This window comes from Antechinus flavipes, chromosome 4 (genome assembly GCF_016432865.1).
Source record: "Antechinus flavipes isolate AdamAnt ecotype Samford, QLD, Australia chromosome 4, AdamAnt_v2, whole genome shotgun sequence".
In the NCBI taxonomy this organism is placed as follows: domain Eukaryota; kingdom Metazoa; phylum Chordata; class Mammalia; order Dasyuromorphia; family Dasyuridae; genus Antechinus; species Antechinus flavipes.
The window spans coordinates 337,998,658-338,019,480 of record NC_067401.1 but is presented as its reverse complement, the minus strand read 5'-3'; the positions used below and the strand labels follow the sequence as shown (position 1 = coordinate 338,019,480).

The window sequence follows — 20,823 nt, the reverse complement described above, 5'->3', positions numbered from 1 at the left end:
CCTTATCAGTTGCTTGGCTTGCTTCAATACTCATTTTCTGCAAAAGGTTTTTTTCTAGTGATGTCCTTCCATACTCATTCATGTGGCTCTCTGAACCTCATCTGGGGCTTCATTATTATGGTAGGCAATCCTATTATACCTCTATTATCTATATACCTATATCCCTATATTTATCTACCTCTAGCACTATCCATAGCAGCTCTTCCAAACCTTTTCATCCTCCTCAAGCTCCCAAGGATCCTCTTTTCCCAATCTCTACTCTCAACCGAGAACCTTGCCAAATTTTATTCCCTCTTCTCTTCTCTTCATTTCCTATCATTTAGGTATCTTTTGCCATTTTCTCCTCCATCACATGACTCACATAATGAAGTGGCTTTACTCCCTAACAAGCCTAACCCCTCCACTTGTTCAGGCAATTCCATTTCCTTCAACAGACTGTCCCTTCTGTCATCTCCACTCTTTCACTTATTTTCAAACTCTGCGTCTTTATTGACTCATTTCCTATTGCTTGCAAACATGCTGTGTCTCCAGTATCTGAAAAAACCCTCACTTGACCCTTTCCATCCCTGCTATTCAATCTCTTGTGCCTCAATTCAAAAACAGGCCATCTATAATAGGTGTTTCCACTTTCTCTGCTCTCTTAACACCTTACAATCTGTCTTCTGATCTTATCTTTCCACCAAAACTACTCTCCAGAGTTACTAATGAGCTCTAGTTGCCATATTCAGTGGCCCTTTTTCATTCCTAATTTTCCTTCACCTCTCTGCAGCCTTCAACACTTGATCACTTTCTCGTCATTAAAATTCTCATTTTGTAGGTTTTCAGAATACCACTCTCCTGGTTTTTCTCCTACCTGTATGATCACTCATTCTTGGTCTCATTTGCTAGATCTTCGTCCAGAACATACTGTCTAACCAAAAGTGTACCATAGCGTTTTACCCTGGGTTCTCTTCTCTTCTCCTTCTTTACTACTTCATTTGGTGCACCATCTCGTCAACTGCCATGGATTTAATTACCACTTCTATACTGATGATTCTCAAACTTATCTTTCCTGCCACATTCTTCCTACTGACCTCCAAGCTTTCTTTTCCAACTGTCTTTCAGACATTTGGAACTAAATGTCCAATAGACAACTGACCTTCAACATGTCTAATTCCAAACTCATTATCTATTTCTCTAAACCTTGCTCCCTTCCTATCTTCTGTATTATTATAAATAGGGCAGCACCATCCTTCCAGTCCCTCAGGCTGTCAGGCCAGGAGTCATCCTAAATTTCTCATTCTCTCTCTCATCTTCACCCCGCCCCCCTTCCATTTCCAATCCATTTCCAAGCTGTTGCCCAGCAATTCATTTCACCTTTGCAACATCTCTCAAATATGCTCCCTTCTTCTGCAGCACTATTCTGCTGTAGACCCTCATCATCTCATGATTGGAGTATTACAATAGTTGGCTCATGAGCCTCCCTCCCTCAAATCTGTTTTCATTCCAGGTCCATCTTCCCTTCAGGCACTAAAGTGATTTTCCTAAAATACAGGTCATGTTATTCCCTCCCCCTCCCCCTTAGTAAACTGATGGCTTCCTCTTGCTTCCAGAATTAAATACTAAATGGTTTTTAGCATCCAAAACCCTTTATAACCTAGTCCCCTTCCATCTTTCCAATCTTGTTACACCTTAGTCTCTAACACATATTCTTCCATCCAGTAACACTAGCTCCACAAATAAGATACTCCATCTTGCCTCCTGGCATTTTCTCTGACTGTACCCTCCCTATTCCTTGAACGCTCTTTCTCCTTCATCCTGACTACTGACCTCTTTGGCTTCCTTTAAATTCCAACTAAACTAAAATCCCACATTTTACAGCAAGCCTTCTCCAATCCTTTTAATTCCAGTGTCTTTTCTCTGTTAATTATTTTCTATTCGGTATATAGCTTGCTTTGTAGATATTTGTTTTTATCTTAAAATGTACACTCCTTGAAGGCAGAGAATCCCTTTTGTCCCTTTTTATCCTCAGCACCTATATAGTATTTGATACATAATTGATGTTTAAGAAATGTCTATTGATTTGTTAATTGATTACTTACCCTATTTGTAATTTATATTAATTATTTACCTGTTGTCTTCTCCATTAGAATATAAGCTTCTTGAGGGTAAAGAATATTTTTTACCTTTATATTTATTTCCATTGCTTAGTACAGTACTTGACATATATTAACTACTTAATAATTGTTTGTTGGTGATATTCCACTGCAAATTTATTGATATATTTGCATTATACTTTATATTTTTCAAAGTTAATTTACTCACTGATCCTTGCAACATTTCTGTACATTTAAAGTAAAGAAAATGAAATATGAAGAGCTTGTGATTTTTCCAGGCCCACAATAATTCATTTCTGACTAGATTCAATCCTCTTTTCATTGTAATCAATTATAGCTGTAATTTTTCGTTATTTTTAGAGTTGAACCATTTCAGCCGGGAAGAACCCAGCAGACCTCAAGGCTTTATGAAGTACCATTTTCACCTTTTGCTTGAGAGAATTCTGAAACTACCAAGTAGTTTTGACAGATATTTGTGTAAATGAATCCTTTGTGAAGGTTAACAGATAGATGTTTTCATGAAGAGAGGGGAAAAGCCGGAAGGGTATAGACAAATGAGGCCTAAGACCTTTCCTGCCAGTAACTACACTGGCAGTAGCAGGCAAATGTTGCAAGAAATACGGGAGTCTCTTAGAAATTTACCTAAACCATCAGATGCTGCAAAAGCTGAGCACAGTATGAGCAAAATGACAACTGAAGATCCTCGACAAGGTCGGAATCCACCCAAATTTGTGACATATCATAAAGCTTTGCAAGAAATAAGAAACTCTCTACTCCCATTTGCAAATGAAGCCAGTTCATCCACCAGGAGTGCTTCAGAAGTCAATCGACAAATGCTACAAGATATGCAAATTGCTGGATTTGATGAGGTAAGAACCTTTAAAAACACACTAAAATATTTCATTTATGTTGACCCAAAATTTATGTAGAACCAAGGATAAGGATAGAAATTAGAGCTGTAATTTCATTAATTTGGAAAAATTCCAGATAGGAAAAGTCCTTCTATCAATAAGATTGTTTATCTTCTCTACAATTTACAGTCTTAGAGTTGCCTAAGGAGTTTGTTGACTCCTGGCTTAGTGCACCAGGAGGTTAAGTGCCTGATCAGGGTCAAACAGCCAGTATGTCAGAGGCTCATTCAAAGTGGATTTAAGATCAGTTTTTTTTTTTTTTAACAAGTTTAAGTATATTTACAAGATTAACTATAGGTTATGCTAAATTCTTTTTGAATTGCCTTCTAAACAAAAGATTTACTTTGATAGAAAAATGATTTGAATCTGAAGCATGAATATTAGTTGAGGTGTGTGTGTGTGTGTATATATATATATATTTTTTTCCTGTCACCCACAAAAATTTTTTGTAGTCCTCATACCATTTATTCATTTCCATGAACCTAATACCTTGGCATCTAAATACAATAAAAACAAAAAAACAAACAAAAAAAAAGGATCACAGACTTATTCTATTCTACCTGGAGTAGCCTAGGAATCCAAAGGACAGAGTCTTCAGTCAAAAAAATTTTGTACAGCCACAGGTACAGGGTTTGAGGAAGGAGAGTTGATTGTGTGAATATGAAGGATGATGTAAAAATGTCTATCTTTATAAGGCAATGGCAAGGGGGGGGAGGGAATTTACAATAATATATGAGGAAGTCAAGTGGTATGTTCAGTACTCAGGAATTATAAATTTTCATTGATGGGCAGCTTTCATCCATGTTATTATTTTTAAAAAGTATAGTTAATTCAGTTGTTACATCATAATCTTTATTATTAATACTGAGAATCTCTTTTATAGCTTTTCCTACACCTAGATTTCTTTTGTTTAGGTTTATATTAAATTTTCTCCTATTTCCTTATTATACACTTTGATTGGAAACATTGGAGGAAATAAAGAGATTGTATTAAATTTGACCATGAATATTACCACAATAGATTGTAATAGTCAAGATTTGATTTTAATTTTTAAAAACAAAATTGTTAAGTATTAATTAATTGTGAAGTCAAGTTTATCACCAAACTATAAAGAAGAAACAGTTTATTCTACTTGTTATTTGTCTAGTTATTGCTGTTTTATATATAGTTCATACCTCATAGTTTTTGAGTTTTTGTTAATTAGGTAATTTACAGAATTTACAGAATAGTGCATTTTTAATCCAATAATGATTAAAGGGAAAAGTGATTTTAAAAAATACTCTGATGATCTAAGGATTTTTTTTTTTTTAATGCATGTTGCTGGGGGAATTGTGAATATTTGCATAGAAACACGTGGCTGATTAAAATATTTAAAGGAAAATGTGTTTAAAGGACACGGGAAAATAGATAGCAAAACTAAATGGTTGAGGATTTCAATGTAATATCCCTTTCAGAACTAGATAAATTTAACCAAAAAGATGAGCCAAAAGAATGTTAAGAATTTTAGAATTTTAGAAAAATTAGATGTGATAGGTCTTTGGCAATTTAGGAATCAAAATGATTTGTGTGTATTTTTTTAGCTATATGTGGTATCTTTATAAAATTTTTTACTAGGGGTTGGTTCAGCAAACTAATGCAGGCTAAAGCCAACTTGGCAGTTGTTTTCAGACATCCCCCGAGCTAAGAATGGTTTTACATTTTAAATTTAAGTTTTATTATATTTAAGAAGGCAAAAGCCATTCTTAGCTAGAGGAAATGGAAGAAGATGTAGTTTTGGTCCTCTTTCCATATATAGTTTTCCAAACTCTTGCTAGAGCATAAAAATCTCAAAATAATATGGAAAATAGAAAAATGAAACACATGCTTTATGGACCATAACACAAAAATTTTCCATTGACATAGTTCTTTTGAAGAATAGGGTTCAATATAAATGCTATTAAATAATTTAATCCTTTAAAAAAAAAAAAGTGAGTCAAAGAAGTAATAGAGCTGAATGGATATTTTGTAATCAAAGAAAGTGACAACAGTGAAACAACATGACAGAACTTTGGGGTATATCCAAAATAATCCCCAGGGTAAAATTTATATCTCTAAATACTTTCATCAGAAAGAACTGATCAAGGAAGTAGATACACATTTTTAAAAAATAGAAAAACAACAAATCAAGAAAACTCAATTCAATGCAAAAAATAGAATTTTTGAAAATCAAGTAAGAAATCAGTAAAACCTAGGAATTTCAGAGGGGAAATAAATTTATAAAAAACAACCCATAAAACATCAACTGGTCCTATCTTTTTCTTTTGAAAGGAAAAAAAAACACATTGTTAAAGAAATGTTAAGGAAAATTGAAAAGGGAAATGAAGAAACAAATTAGTAAAAACTTTTGCTCAATTATATGCCTAAAAAAATTCAGAGTATAAATGAAATGAGTGGATATTTGAAAGAAATAAAACTGTTAATAACCAAATTCATAGAACAAGAAATAGTTTTTTAAATAATCCAGTCTCATTGAAAAATTGAACAAGCTATGAATGAACTCTAAAAAGGGAGAAAAAACATGACCAGATGAATTTACAAGTAAATTCTGCCAAATGTTCAAAGAATCCAAATAAGAAATAAAGAAATCCGATCAAGTTTTTTTCTGTAATTAAAGATAGTCTTTATTTCTAACTTAAGACATGGATAACATCCCTTATTTTGTAAACAATTCAGAAAAAATAAGATTCTTTTTTCTATAATGTGCTATATAAATGTGAATTTTCATAGTGTCATCATCAGCATCATCTCCATAACAATGTTAATAAGATCACATTTCATATGTGTAGTGCTTTGAATTATGAAAATTCATTAACTTTACAAATATCCTGCACTTCAAAAATTGGCTAGTCAAATCCAGTCATGTTGATTTTTACCTTGGCAGCATCTATTGCATTCATCATCCCCTTTTTATTACTCATATAGCTATCCTTGGTTCAGGTGATTATCATTTCTTACCTGGAAATTGCAAGCAAGAAAGCCTTCCTAATCAGTCTAACTTATAAAATTTTATAATTGGTCTCTACCATTCTCTGCTTTCTCCAATTACTATTCCTAAAGCACAGATTGGACCATGTCATCCTACCTCCCAAGAAGCTTCAGTGATTCCATATTGCCTCTGGGATAAAATAGCAACTTCTTTATTTGGCACATAAAGCCTTTCACACTCTGAATCCAACCTGTCTTTCCAGACTTGGCTTAGATTACTCTCCTCTAGTTTAATCATTATCCTCTATCTAATTCAAACTGAACTGCTAGATGTTCCTTCTTCATGACCTATCTCTCATTTCTATGCCTTTGCATATGCTTTTCATCTTGGTTGGAATATATCCCTTCATTACCTTTTACTTCACAGATGCCTAACAGTCTGCCTAAATACTACTTACTTCTACAAGGTTTTTTTCTTGTTGATACTCTTCAGTTTTCTTCAAATTACTTTATGTCTTCTGGACTTATTTTTATAATTTTGTATGCTGCAATACAAGCCCATTCCTTCTGCTTATCTCAAACAAAGCTATTCTAAGTCTTCTTTGGTAGCAATCTTTACATGTTACCGCAAGTATTTTTTCATCACATTTTACTTATGAAATAATATCTCTAATATGAAACCATTCTAGATTAAACAGAACTGACTGAGACATTTTGATATATGGCAAGAACTTTAAGGGTCTATAGATCTAAAAGTTCCAGTATAGTCTACCACTTAATTAGCTTTTGTTATCTTAAAAAGGCCTTTAACATTGTTGGTACTCAAGATATTTTTCAGAATTCAATTCTGTATCCCAGTGTATATCACTCGATTTAAAATGAGAATTCCATGACTAAAATCCTCAGCTTTGGCCCCCCAGCAACTACCCCTGGATTATTCAGGAGTGTTCTTTAATGCATCATTTTCACATTTTTCTTCTATTGTCTTTATTTCTTTAGCTACATTAGTATATTTGGTTGTAAGCTCCAAGATATACCAAAACAATGTAGTTCTTTCTGTATAGTGCCATGTTCAATTAAATATTTAATAAATGTTCTTGATGGTGAAGGTATTTAATAAAAATACCTTACTTCTGAAAAAAACCTCCAGCAAGTTAAATAATTACCTTAAGATCTTATTATTAACTACATTAAGTTTTTTATATCAATATGAAATAGTATAACAAAGTGAATAGAGTGCTGGATTGGAATTGGGAAGATTAGGATTCATATCCGATATCTGACACCTATATAATGCTCTGCCCTGGCTAATTCTTCTATCTTTGTTTCAAGCAAATCCAATATGGGAATGTGGAAGAGGGAATTACTATACTGAAAGTTTACCAAATTGATGAAATCACATATATTGCATCTTTATATATGAAGTAAAAGCAATAGAAATAATGTAATTAAGAACAAAGCAGTTCATTTTAGAAGAGAGAGTTTAACAAGTGATATTAAAAAATTCAAATATGGTTCAAGAGTTTTTTTTAAATTAGGAGATTATATAGTTTTTTAATAGACCATTTTCTGTGATTAGGTCCTTGTGTTTAAAATTACGGTCGTATCTAGGACATTTCAAACAATAAATTTTTCCTCAACAATTTAGAAGAATTCAATTCTTTCCCTCTTTGTAAACTTCCACATAGGATATGGTTATACGAGCACTTCGGCAAACTAATAATAAAAGTATAGAAGCAGCGATTGAATTTATTAGTAAAATGAGTTACCAAGATCCTCGAAGAGAACAAATGGCTGCAGCTGCTGCCAGACCTGTTAATGCAGGCCCCAAACCACCAGGTATGTTAATCCATTTTTCTCTGTATTATTTCAAGACAATATAAGCTAATCAAGTAGCTTCCATTATCACATAAGTACTTGTTTTAAGTTTTCTTCTTTGCTTTTAGAAAGGAATTTCTTTTTTATGATTCTAGAAATTGATAAGCATGATTTAGAATAACTTTGTAATAAATTTTTCTATTAAATTTTACTCTATAATTTGTCATCATAACATCGAATTCTCAAAGGCAATACCAAGGGAATTTAAATTGTGAGTATTGGCCTGGCAGTGGTGCTGCATCTTTCATTTAAGGATACAGAGAGTGTTACAATGCTGACACTTAGGTGAATGGTTTGCAGCCATAACAATTCTTTAGCACTGTTTACTGAAGCCTAAAAAATTATAATCTATTCTGATGTCAGGAATACTCACATCAATGAAATTATGGGTTTTTAAAGGCTAAAGGGAAGTTATAATGTACCAGAAATGCTACTACTGGGTGATGCTGTGATTGACTTAAAGGCTTTTTTCTTCAATCATTAAGTCTCTTTTAAACTATTCTTTCATAAATTTTTTGTTTTTTATTTTACTAATTTGTAATTGCAAAATTCTAATTTTATTCGGTGCCTAGCTATTATCATTTGTTCTCTTTTCTCTTAAGTATGAACTGAATTGTATTAATGTCACTGTTACCAGTCATAATTTGAAAAAAAGTAAATTTTAGTTAATAGTCACAGTATTTTTGGACCAAAATTTACAAAAATTCTATGGCTTTTTATCTCTCTCTCTCTCTTTCTCTCTTTCTTAATCAGGGAATGTACAGCAATCAGTTAACCGGAAACAAAGCTGGAAAGGCTCTAAAGAATCTTTGGTCCCTCAAAGACATGGCCCACCACTGGGAGAAAGTGTAGTTTTCCGCTCTGAAAGTCCTAACTCTCAGACAGATGTAGGAAGACCTTTATCAGGATCTGGTATAGCAGCATTTTCTCAGGGTCATCCTGGCAATGGACAGAGAGTGAACCCCCCACCACCTCCACAAGTAAGGAGTATTACCCCTCCTCCACCACCTCCAAGGGGCCAGACTCCCCCTCCAAAAGGTACACCTCCCTCATCATGGGAACCAAATTCTCAAACCAAACGTTATTCTGGGAACATGGACTATATGATTTCTCGTATTTCTCCAGTGCCACCTGGCACGTGGCAGGATAACTACCCTCCACCACCTCTAAACACTTCCCCATTGAATCCTTCTAGTCAGGGACAGAGAGGCATTAATTCTGTTCCTGTTGGCAGACAACCAATCATCATGCAAAGCTCTAACAACAAATTTAACTTTCCTTCGGGAAGACCTGGAATTCAAAATGGCAGTGGTCAGAATGATTTTATGATGCACCAGAATGTTGTTCCTGGTGGCTCTGTGAGTCGTCAGCCTCCCCCTCCATATCCTTTGTCTCCAACCAATGGGCAGAGTCCTTGTACTTTACAGATACAACCTGGGGGACCTGCTAATTCTTCACCATATACAAACGGAAACATTCCTTCATCTATGATGGTGCCAAATAGAAACAGTCACAATATGGAACTTTATAATATAACTGTACCTGCATTACAAACATCCTGGCCTCAGTCATCATCTGCTCCACCTCAGTCATCACCTAGTAGTGGACATGAGATCCCTGCATGGCAACCTAACATTCCAGTAAGATCAAATTCTTTCAATAATCCATTAGGAAATAGATCAACCCACTCTGCTAATTCTCAGCCTTCAGCTACAACAGTAACTGCTATTACACCAGCCCCTATTCAGCAACCAGTGAAAAGCATGCGTGTCTTAAAACCAGAACTCCAGACTGCTTTAGCACCTACCCATCCTTCTTGGATTCCACAACCAATTCAAACCACACAGTCAGTCGCTTTTTCTGAGGGTCCATCCTCAACTATGGCAGTTATGCCCCCTGTTGCTGAGGCTCCAAATTATCAAGGCCCTCCACCACCATATCCAAAACATTTACTACACCAGAATTCCTCTGTTCCTCCATATGAATCAGTACCCAAACCTAGTAAAGAGGATCAACCTTGTTCACCGAAGGAAGATGAAGGGGAAAAGAATTATGAAAATACTGATAGTGGAGATAAAGAAAAGAAACAGATTACAACTTCACCTGTCCCTGTTAGGAAAAATAAGAGAGATGAAGAGAGAAGGGAATCTCGTATTCAGAGTTATTCTCCTCAGGCATTTAAATTCTTCATGGAGCAGCATGTGGAAAACATACTCAAGTCTCATCACCAACGTCTTCATCGTAAGAAACAACTAGAAAATGAAATGATGCGGGTAAAGAATTTTTTTAAATCTCTTTTGAAATTGTGCGAATATATAAATACATGTTTACTTAAAAATTATATTGCCAGCATATTTACATTTCAAATTATTGACATATAAAAATAACACAAATTGATTTTGATTAGCTTTAGTCTTCTGAGCATTATCACAAACTTCATAGCATTTTAATTTTGTATTTATTATTCATATGGTACAGTCTTTCATGAATTTTGGCTTGCATCAATTTGAAGTCATTACATTATATAGGTTTTACATGATTTTAAACTATGGAAATTGGTAAGATTATTTTTTTAGAATTTTGCATGATAGTGTGCTGTGTTTAAAAACCGTAAACATAAAGATTCTTTTCCCTTTTGCATTATTAAGCAGTTAATAGAATTAGTAAATTTTTGGAATTGACCTTGTTAGAATTTATTAAATTTCATTTGAAAGTTTGACAAGGAAAATCCTTTTGTTTATTTTTCATCTCACAGTCAATTTATTAGAAAGATTCAATATAGCATGTATAATTTATTAGTTACAGAAAAATAAAACTGCTGTATTTTTAGTACCAATAACTTTATTTTCTCATGAAGAGATACCACTTACTCTAGAGATATAGTTTGTGGTTTTCTGCTTCTAATTCAATTAGTTTTTTTGTACATATGTTGATAATCATTATAGCTTGGGCATATAAATTTCTCTGTGCCTTTATTATAGTTTTAATATTGAAACTCTGTGATGTGTTTTGAATTTACTGAAATAGTTCCTTCATGAGGTTTTATGTCTTTAAATTACAGCTATATGGAAATAGGAACACTTTCACCTAACTTGATCAAGCCATTTGCTTTAAGTTATATTTTTAAATCTGTGAATTTCACAGTATTTATATTAATTTTATCATTTGAATTTTGTTGTTTTGGTAAATGCCTTTAAAATGTTTTTGACCTTTATGTAAGATTTCTTACTAAAGTCTATCTAGGTTTATTTTCTTAGTTTATTTTTCCTTTTTCCTCTTCACTTTCACTAATAGCTGATTTAAACTATTAAGGTGTTGGAAGCTTTGCTGACTTCTGTAGCCTCCATTACTGTGTAGGCAAGTAAGACTTCAGAGCAACAGTTCTATATTAAGACTAGCATGACGCCCTTTTTAAAACTGCATGAAAATATGCATCATAACAGAAGCATGAGGTTGCTATATTTTAACTAGTGTTTAGTCTTAAATTTTCTTCTAATTTTTAAAATTTAATTCCATTTCTCTATAGAACTTTTAATTATTTTATTAGTGGAGAAAAAAGTTGTCATTCCCTCTTAAATTCTCCATCTAATAAGTTCTTTTTTTTTTTTTTTTTTTAAGTTTTTAGCTGATCTTTTCTGCTTTCCCTTTCTATAAAATCTTGTGTTGGATTGCATATTGTTTTACAATATTTGTTAGTGAATGAGCCTAAAGTAAAAACCCAAAACATCCTTTTTCATCAGGAAAGAAGTATTTCTTCCATTATACTTTAATAAAGAACCGTCAAGATCATCCCTGTTTTAGTTCCCTAGGAAGATAAAGGAGAAAGCTGACTATTAAAAATTGTTGTCTTGTTTCTCTTTCAAAGTGGTGATTAAAATAGATGGTTAGGCTGGGAGAAGCTACCTGCTTTCATTCTTAATACATTAGTTGCAGAAGAATCAGCCAAGCTGGGGTGAAACTAATTTTTTTCTTCATTGGAGGAGGAGAACATAGGAAAAGCCACCACCACCACCTGTTTCACAGCATTGGATAGAAAGGCAAAATGGGCCACCTCAAATAAGAGAGAGGAGAGGGGTATTTGAGGGCTTAGCCACACTTCAAAGTTGGGGGCATTTTATGGAGGGTGAGTGTCTCTCACAGTTTAGTCATGATTTGGGATGGAATATGCATGGAGGGGCAGATGAGAATGCATGTCAAAAGATGTCTTTTGTGGGGCTTAGCACATGGACCGTTTTAGTTTGTGCGAGTGCTTTAAGGAGGGTAAGGAAGCTGACCATCATTATCCTGTCCTTGTTCCTAATAGCAGAATCTTGTGAGCACACTCACCTTGTAAATCCTGTTTTAACTATTTCTTGAAATGCACATCTGACATTTAATTTTTTTCTTGTGTCTTATAGAATTCTAACATGCTTTATTAAAAATTACTCCACATTTAACCTTCAAGTTACATGCCTGATTTTTCTGTGTATTTCTAAATGTATAACAAAAATAGTAGGGGGGAAATCTTTCACTTTCAGTACCTAATAATTTATTTATTTATTTTGATTAGGTTGGGTTATCCCAAGATGCTCAGGATCAAATGAGAAAGATGCTTTGCCAGAAGGAGTCTAATTACATCCGTCTTAAAAGGGCTAAAATGGACAAATCCATGTTTGTGAAGATAAAGACACTAGGAATAGGTGCATTTGGTGAAGTTTGCCTAGCAAGGAAAGTGGATACTAATGCTTTATATGCAACAAAAACTCTGAGAAAGAAAGATGTGCTGCTTCGAAATCAAGTTGCCCATGTCAAAGCTGAGCGAGATATCCTTGCAGAAGCTGACAATGAATGGGTAGTTCGCCTGTACTATTCATTCCAAGATAAGGACAATTTGTACTTTGTAATGGACTACATTCCTGGAGGTGATATGATGAGCCTGCTAATTAGAATGGGTATCTTTCCAGAAAATTTGGCAAGGTTCTACATAGCAGAACTTACCTGTGCTGTTGAAAGTGTTCATAAAATGGGCTTCATTCATAGGGATATTAAACCTGATAACATTTTGATTGATCGTGATGGTCATATTAAACTGACTGATTTTGGCCTCTGTACAGGCTTTCGATGGACACATGATTCTAAATATTATCAGAGTGGTAAGTAAAAGTCATAAAAACTATTTTCCTTCATCTGTATTGATATGGACTGGTAAATCAGGGTGATAAAGTGGAAAGATTAAAAAATTGGTAGCGAAGGCCCTGGGTTCTAGTCCTGTCTCTGCCTTATAACTTTAAATGATAATAATAACTGTCATCTTAATAACTACTTACATTTACATAGTACTCACAGCAACACTGTAAGGTAGGTAATATGCAAGTATTATATTCCTGAAAAAACTAAGACACCAAAAAAGTAAAATGTTTAGGGCTAAGTACTAATAAATGGGTCTTTTAAACACACACACACACACACACACACACACACACACACACCCCTACCTTCTGACTCACAAGTTCAGTGCTAATCATTTAACTCCTCTAAAGGTTTCAGTTCCTCATCAAAGACACTGAAGAGTTTGGATTGTACTGGAGAATTATTATATTAAAATTATTATTTTTATCACTATGTCCTTTGCTTCTTCCTCCCTCTTTTCTTCCTTCCCTTTTCCCCCCTTCTTTTCCTCTTTCCCTTCTTTCCCTCTCTCCCCTTCTTCCTTCCTCTTTTCTTTCTTCTTTCCTTTCTTCCTTCCTTCCCTCCCTTCCTCCCTTCCCCCTCTTCTTTCTTTCTTGGCAAGGTAGGTGTGAATGGAATTTCTAAACAAAATTAAATAAAAAAATAAATTTTAAATTTTTCCTAAGGTTAGGACACTAGCAGTTGGAAGCATCAACATAAGCTTCCTAAGGGATGTAGCAATTAAGCTGAATTTTGGAAAAACCTAGGGATTTAGTGAACTGCAGTTGAGGAAATATATCCAAAACAACCTACATGAAAATACATAAATTTATTTGAAATAGAGAGTCACATGGGGGAACAAAGCAGGCTGGTTTGTGTGTAATGCACAATTTGTCAAGTAGAATATCGTGAGATTGTTCTGTGACAAGTAGGAGCAAAAAATGAAGAGTTCAAAGATCAAAAAAAAAAATTTTGTATTTCTCCTAAAGGCAAAAGTTAGTCACTGAATCTTTTTGGACAGGGAAAAAAGCTCTTTCTGCACAGCTGCCAGATGGACATCACTAAAGCATAGATCCGAAGATATATATTTTTTTGGTCTTTAAACAGTTTTGTCAACTCTAAAATGAGAAGTTTTGACTATATGGTCTCTGAAGGCACTTCTAGTACAGGATTTATAAACCTACACTCAATATTTGTCATTTCAAGTATCAGTTTAAGAGAAGACACAATGCTTGCCAATTCAAAAGTAATGGCTAGACACTGACACTGATTATACTCTTTAATGATGTTAGTGTTCCCCAAATTGAAGTTCAAGGACAAATCTGAAGGTTGAAAAAAACGATTAGCAAGAAACCTAGGCCCAAAGTGTAGGCAACAATAGCCTTGTGGGTATTCTGTGACCATTACTCATCCATCCAATGTAGGCATGGTGTACTCCAGAGTTCTGGCTTGGGCCTTATTCTCTACTTCTCATTTTAGAGTTGACAAAACTGTCGCCTAAGAAGCATAAGTGATTTGGCATAGGTCATTTAAGTCATAAGCATCAAGGGTGGAATTAGAACCAGAACTATAAAATTGAAAAGTTTAGTTCAATTCATTCATTTAATTCTTATCTTTATTACCTAGTAACTTCCTGTATATTTTTAATCTTATCATATAGGTGACCATCCACGTCAAGATAGCATGGACTTTAGTAATGAATGGGGTGACCCAGCCAACTGTCGCTGTGGTGACCGACTGAAACCTCTAGAGAGAAGAGCAGCACGCCAACATCAACGTTGTCTGGCCCATTCGTTGGTTGGGACTCCCAATTATATTGCTCCAGAAGTATTGTTACGAACAGGTACCATGATTTTTGTTATTTATTTATGAGTTTACATCTATGTAGAATAAACAACCCATTTTAGAACATACCTTACCTTATCAGATATATAATAAAAATGTTTGTGTTATTGAAATCTGAATAATAAAACATTTTTATAACTTAATGTTCTTGTGCTTAATGATATTTATTTCTAAATTATTACTATTGTTGGATCTGTATACGTATGACTTTCCTTTAATGTAGTATGCTGGCATTTTATTTTAGGCTATACACAGTTGTGTGATTGGTGGAGTGTTGGTGTAATTCTCTTTGAAATGTTGGTGGGGCAGCCTCCCTTCCTGGCACAGACACCATTGGAAACACAAATGAAGGTAAAGTAAATGGGTCTATAAAAAATTATCTTATTGCATGTCAACCTGTATATCCAGTCAAGTCTTGTTCAGTATTTCCTAATGTGCTTGGGTTTTTTTGTTTCCAAGTTCATAATAGTAGCAATAAGTCAAGAGGAGGAATAAAAGATTGAATAATTTAATAGAGGACATTAAATATAAAGTTCTCATTTTTCTCTCTGAGTTGGGAGTCTGATAATGGATTAGAGTTCTTTTGTTCAAGGATCATTGTAAAGAACAAGAAGTTAGCATTTATATACAGTTTAAGTTTTCAGGGCACTGTACAAATATTATATCATTTGGTCCTCAGAACAGCCATGGAAGGTTAGGTAGTTGCTATTATTATTCTGTTTTAAAGTTGAGAAAACAGAGAATGAGTGATGGAAGTTAAATGAGTTGCCAGAGTCACATAGTAAGTGCCTGAAGCTGAATTTAAACTAATTTCTTCCTGATTCCCAGGGTGAGAGAGGGAAGGTGGCTGAATCATGTTCTGTACACTGCGCCAAGTAGCCACCTCACCTAACTGTTGGCTAACTATGGAGAAGATCATTATTAGAAGTGTGGCCTCAGCTTTTGAATGATTGAAAACTTAAAAAAAAATAAATCTTAGGGTAAAGAGGCAGGACTGAGAAAGGTTGGAAATATCTGACTAAAATTTCAATATTGTTGAGTTTCATTACATATAAAATGCATCACATTTTGCTCTCAGGTTTTTGTAGAATTTTTTCTTTGAGTTCAGCTGATGTATTATCAACAACAATTATCAATTGTATTTCAGTTATGTTTTTTTTTTTAATAAAAGTTTTTGTCTGAAGTAGTTTCTTTGTTTTTCTTATATTTCAAGGTTATCAACTGGCAAACAGCTCTTCACATTCCACAACAAGCCAAACTGAGTCCAGAAGCCTCTGACCTAATTATTAAACTTTGTCGAGGACCAGAAGACCGTTTAGGGAAGAATGGTGCCGATGAAATAAAAGCTCATCCATTTTTTAAAGCAATTGATTTCTCTAGTGATCTGAGACAGCAGTCTGCTTCATACATTCCTAAAATCACACACCCAACAGATACATCAAATTTTGACCCAGTTGATCCAGATAAATTATGGAGTGAGGATAATGATGAAGGGAATATAAATGACACTCTTAATGGATGGTATAAGAATGGAAAGCATCCTGAGCATGCTTTCTATGAATTTACTTTTCGAAGATTTTTTGATGATAATGGCTATCCATATAATTATCCCAAGCCTATTGAATATGAGTACAATAATTTACAAAGCTCGGAGCAACAGTCAGATGAAGATGATCAACACACAGGCACAGGGGTCAAAAATGGTGATTTAGTTTATGTTTAGCACACTGGAAAGTAATTAAACTGCATTTCTATGGCAGTTATTTTGCAAAAAGACCTCAACTTATTATGAGGTTTCAAGACAAAAATTATGCAAACATGACAGAGCTATTTATTTCTGCTCTGTGTGCATTATTTTATTTCTGGAATTTTAGGAAATTTATTTGAACTATTAATTTATTCCAGCATTGTTAATCAGTAATTTAGGAAAAAGTGTTATAAGGAAAATTAAATTATGAACTGGATTTTGTAATCAGTTCTTGGTACTTTAAGTACTTAAAATAAGGAAATAGTGATTTGTTTAAAAGGAGATGCCTGTTATCTATTTGTACATATACTAAGTAATTTTAAAATTAAAAAAAACTTTTGGAATTTTGGAAAAACAGTTTAACTTTGCTTTTAACCAAATATGAAATATATCCCACTTTTACAGATTTCTTTTCATAACCTTGGTTTTGATACAAAGCTAGGTGTTTCTGGTTCTTTGCTACAATATAAGCTAGAAAAATTAAGCCATCTGGTCAGTGTGTGTTCCCTGGGCTGATGATAATGTGGATAATTCACATCCTGGAAATAGGAAATACAGGGTTGCAACAATTGTTTATCAGAAGGAGGTGAAAATAATAGTTAAATTTTTTGGGGGGGAGGGGAGAATAATTGTAGTCCATCTATCTAATAGTATATTCAAAATATTTTTAAAGCTTAGAAACTTTAGAAAGTTATAGCACTACCAATTTTTCCTTTCATTTTACTACATGCTTTTTATATATTTCCATGTTTAAAAGGAAACAGCTGCCATACAAAAGATCTTTTAGATTAATATTTTTATCATTTGTTCATGGGTTTTTTTGTAGTTTTGATCAAAGTTGCAAACTTATTTTCAAGTTTCTGTGGTTTAGGGTTTTTTGACACTACTATCTTTGAATATCCTGTTCAGCAAACATTTACCAAGTGCCTACTATGTGCAGAACACTCAGAGAAATACAAAGTTTAGAGAAGACTGTCCCTCTTGCTACAGAGCTTACGGTCTTCATATGGGGATAAAAAGACAAAGATAACTATAATATATAATAAGTGCATTTGAAGTACAAAATGGTGTACAATATACAATATCCAAAGGGGAAGATCACTGCTGACAGGAATAAGGAAAGGCCTCATGGAGGAAATAATATTTGTGTTGGGCTTTAAAGGCAGAAAAGCCAGGAAATCCTCCTTTATATATATGCAGCAGATTATTTGATTTAGGGAATTTCAAGAATATCATAAGGTTTATTTGTCAAACCAGAACTCGTTCAGAATAGTACTTCATTAGAAAAACATTATCTATAAAAGAAAAATGTATTTGACTGTATTAATCCTTTAAGACCTACTTAACTTTGGTGAAAGGATATGAATGTTTGTAGTTCTTTGGGGTGGGATGGGGAGTTAATTGCTAAGAAATTATTTTATACTTTGTGTAAAATGAATTTCCACTAACTTATTTAATTTTCATTAATATATAACTTATTTCATCATCCTTATTGTGTGTAATGGTTAGTTTTCAAAAAAAAACCTAGTGGTTAATTCTGCCCAAAATATGTTTAGCTTAGCTCTGGAGGTAAGGGGCAGATGGAGAGTATTAGCAGGGTGCCAGTTAAAATTGCCATTTTTTATTTACTTTTTTTTCCTTAAGCACCAATAAAGTAGAATTATATTATATTAAATCTTAATTTAAAATTTAATTCATATGCATAAACATGAAGAAGCTCAAAATTCCCTTTGTGATAGAATGACACAGTAAAACTTGTTTTAAGTTGTTTCACCAAGATTTAGCTCAAGGCATTTCTATTATTGTATGATAGAAAAGGTCTGTATGATACATTCTGTTATCCTCATATTTGCCTTTCTGGTGATCCAAGTTTGAAACTCCCACCACTTTGTTTTGTTGAGCTTTGGTGTAGGAGGAGATTACCTGAAGAAAAATGCTTAAGTTGTATTTTTGTAGGCTGTTGATAAGTTTCTTTCTAAGGCACATTTGCTCAGAGAGGTGTATGAAAATTAATTTTAATGGGATAACATTGTTCACTTAATGGAACAGTTATTCCCATAAAACTCTATGCAAAACAAATTAGCTGGTAAAAGAATTTCCAGTTCAGCTCTTGCTTCTTCATATAAGTAAATCTCTAAAATTCTCAATTTACAGTCTAGGTTGTTTAGTTCTCTTGTTAAAATTCTTTTGCTTCTGGATCTCTGGTGCAATACAGGGCAGAACTAGCTTTGTTAATTTCTCACAAAAACAGATACTTACCTCTCTTCTTTCCTCTCTTTTCCCTTTGCTCCTATCCATTAGTCCCCTACCTCCCCAAAAGAAAGAAAACATTTATAATGCCTATAATTTCCCAATTTGGGGAATTATGCAACCATTGTTTTCTAGAAATATCCTCACAGCAGTATACATTCCATATTTGGGTTATGAACCATTTCTAGACTTTTATTATCTACAATTCTAATACTTTATACTACAGATTAACTTTAATTTTTAAGTCTTATGCCAAATTCAGTTTATATTGATTCATTGTAGACAGTGGTACATCTAGGGGGTGGGAGGGAGGGCCACAAAGTTGTTCACAAACAGCAGCTGAGAGACATAAATTTTCCAGTTAGAAAAAAGGATTTTAGTCTTTCTTTAACTTGCCCATTTATTCATATAAATTGTATTTATAAAATGTGTTCTATAATCATGTAATTGTAAATATTGTTATGTATTATTCAATGACATTCTTTCCAAGGCAGGCCCTCTTGCTGTATCTTTTCTACCTTCATATTTGTAATAGAAACTAGAGAATGTATGACTAGAAAGTCACTTTGAGACTGACTTTAAAAACAAGTTTCCTTCTACTGTTGCAAAGTGCAAAACTGTGAGTGGAAATGGTTTCTTCTGATTTCAGTAATAATGTTTAAGATGTTAGAAAATGCAGTGGATGGATTCATAGATAATGCTGCTGTTGTTATCCCAAGGTACCATTAAACACTCTTCTTCCTTCCTTCCCTCCCTTTCTTTTTTTTTCCTTTCAATCTCTCCTTCCTTCCTTAGAAAAAGTATGTCTTTGGTGTGTAAAGTAAAGCATTTAGTTTGCTTTAATTATTCAAAGCAAAGAATAATTTGGGTCAACATTAGTTTAATATTTGTGAAGCGCCTTAAAAGAAGTTCCTGTGTGGAAGGCACTATACCAGTTTACTTTTATATTGTATTGTGTATATATGTATTTTGTATTAAAAATGTTCTTCTTATAACACTGCAGTTTTATAAAATTATTCTTTGTTAGAAGGAATTGCAGCCTTGCAATACCAAATTCTTTGAATATTTCTGAATGTAATAGTTTCTTCCAGTAATCAGTGACATTTTTGACTGTTTTATGAATCTCTTTGTATTTTCTCAATCATTTTCTCTAGTGTAACATCTACTGGGATAATAAAAACCAATATAAAAATCTTTTCCTCTGTAATATGTTTGGAAATTTAACTATTGTTATGCTGCTACATAAATATAATGCAGAACACTTTGTTCTAAAGTTCATTAATCATTTTTTCTTAGTAAAATAAATTTATAGTGATAAAGTTATATTTTGTTTAGCTAAATATTTAGTATGTATACAGCTCATTCATTACAAACAAATTAATCCTAATTTAAATTCTTTTTACTTTTTAAAACATGTATATCGTCTTGATTTTTTCTGGTTTCTCATCTTTCAATCTAAAATGTCTTTATCGTTTTTCATCCTTTCAGTTTATCATCATCCTTTAATTACTCAGTGAAATGTTCCAAATATCCATTATTTTAAAATTCTCATTTAAAATATTCTTTTCACTGGTGAATATATTTGATTATTACATGTAATAATCATGGTTAAATTTATTCCTCAAAGAAAACCTTAGTCATTGTGACATGAAAATGAAAAGCCTTGGGTTCTCAAATTTTAATACTGGTGGAGTGATAGCAGATCCTAGCAAACTATAAAGTTTTAAGAATGATTTTGCATATCCATTGTTTAAGAATTAACTCTGTTCCCCCAAGATTCAAAGTAGTAAACATTTGTGCTTGAAGTCACAAATGGCAGTTCTTTTATTGCAACAGGTGACATCATTTCTAGTTCATACATATTACCATGAGTTCAATAAAGATTGCTCAAAGATGACAAGTATGTGACTGTAATATCAAATCAATTTTACTACAGCCAAGGAAAAAATACTAATATGGTCTTCTATAGAAGTTTCAATACTGG

At 33.4% G+C, this 20,823-nt stretch overlaps 1 protein-coding gene across 1 annotated transcript in view; it reads left to right on the top strand.

Moving 5' to 3' along the window:
* LATS1 (large tumor suppressor kinase 1) overlaps positions 1-20,033 on the top strand; it is a 43,680-nt gene extending 23,647 nt beyond the window's left edge. The window contains exons 2-8 of the mRNA XM_051997925.1: positions 2,457-2,965; positions 7,660-7,810; positions 8,603-10,122; positions 12,399-12,981; positions 14,658-14,840; positions 15,087-15,193; positions 16,056-20,033. Of these exons, the coding sequence (XP_051853885.1) occupies positions 2,615-2,965; positions 7,660-7,810; positions 8,603-10,122; positions 12,399-12,981; positions 14,658-14,840; positions 15,087-15,193; positions 16,056-16,565 (3,405 nt within the window). The 5' untranslated portion in view covers positions 2,457-2,614 and the 3' untranslated portion in view covers positions 16,566-20,033. The remainder of the gene's footprint in view (positions 1-2,456; positions 2,966-7,659; positions 7,811-8,602; positions 10,123-12,398; positions 12,982-14,657; positions 14,841-15,086; positions 15,194-16,055) is intronic.
* Positions 20,034-20,823: the final 790 nt, after the last annotated feature.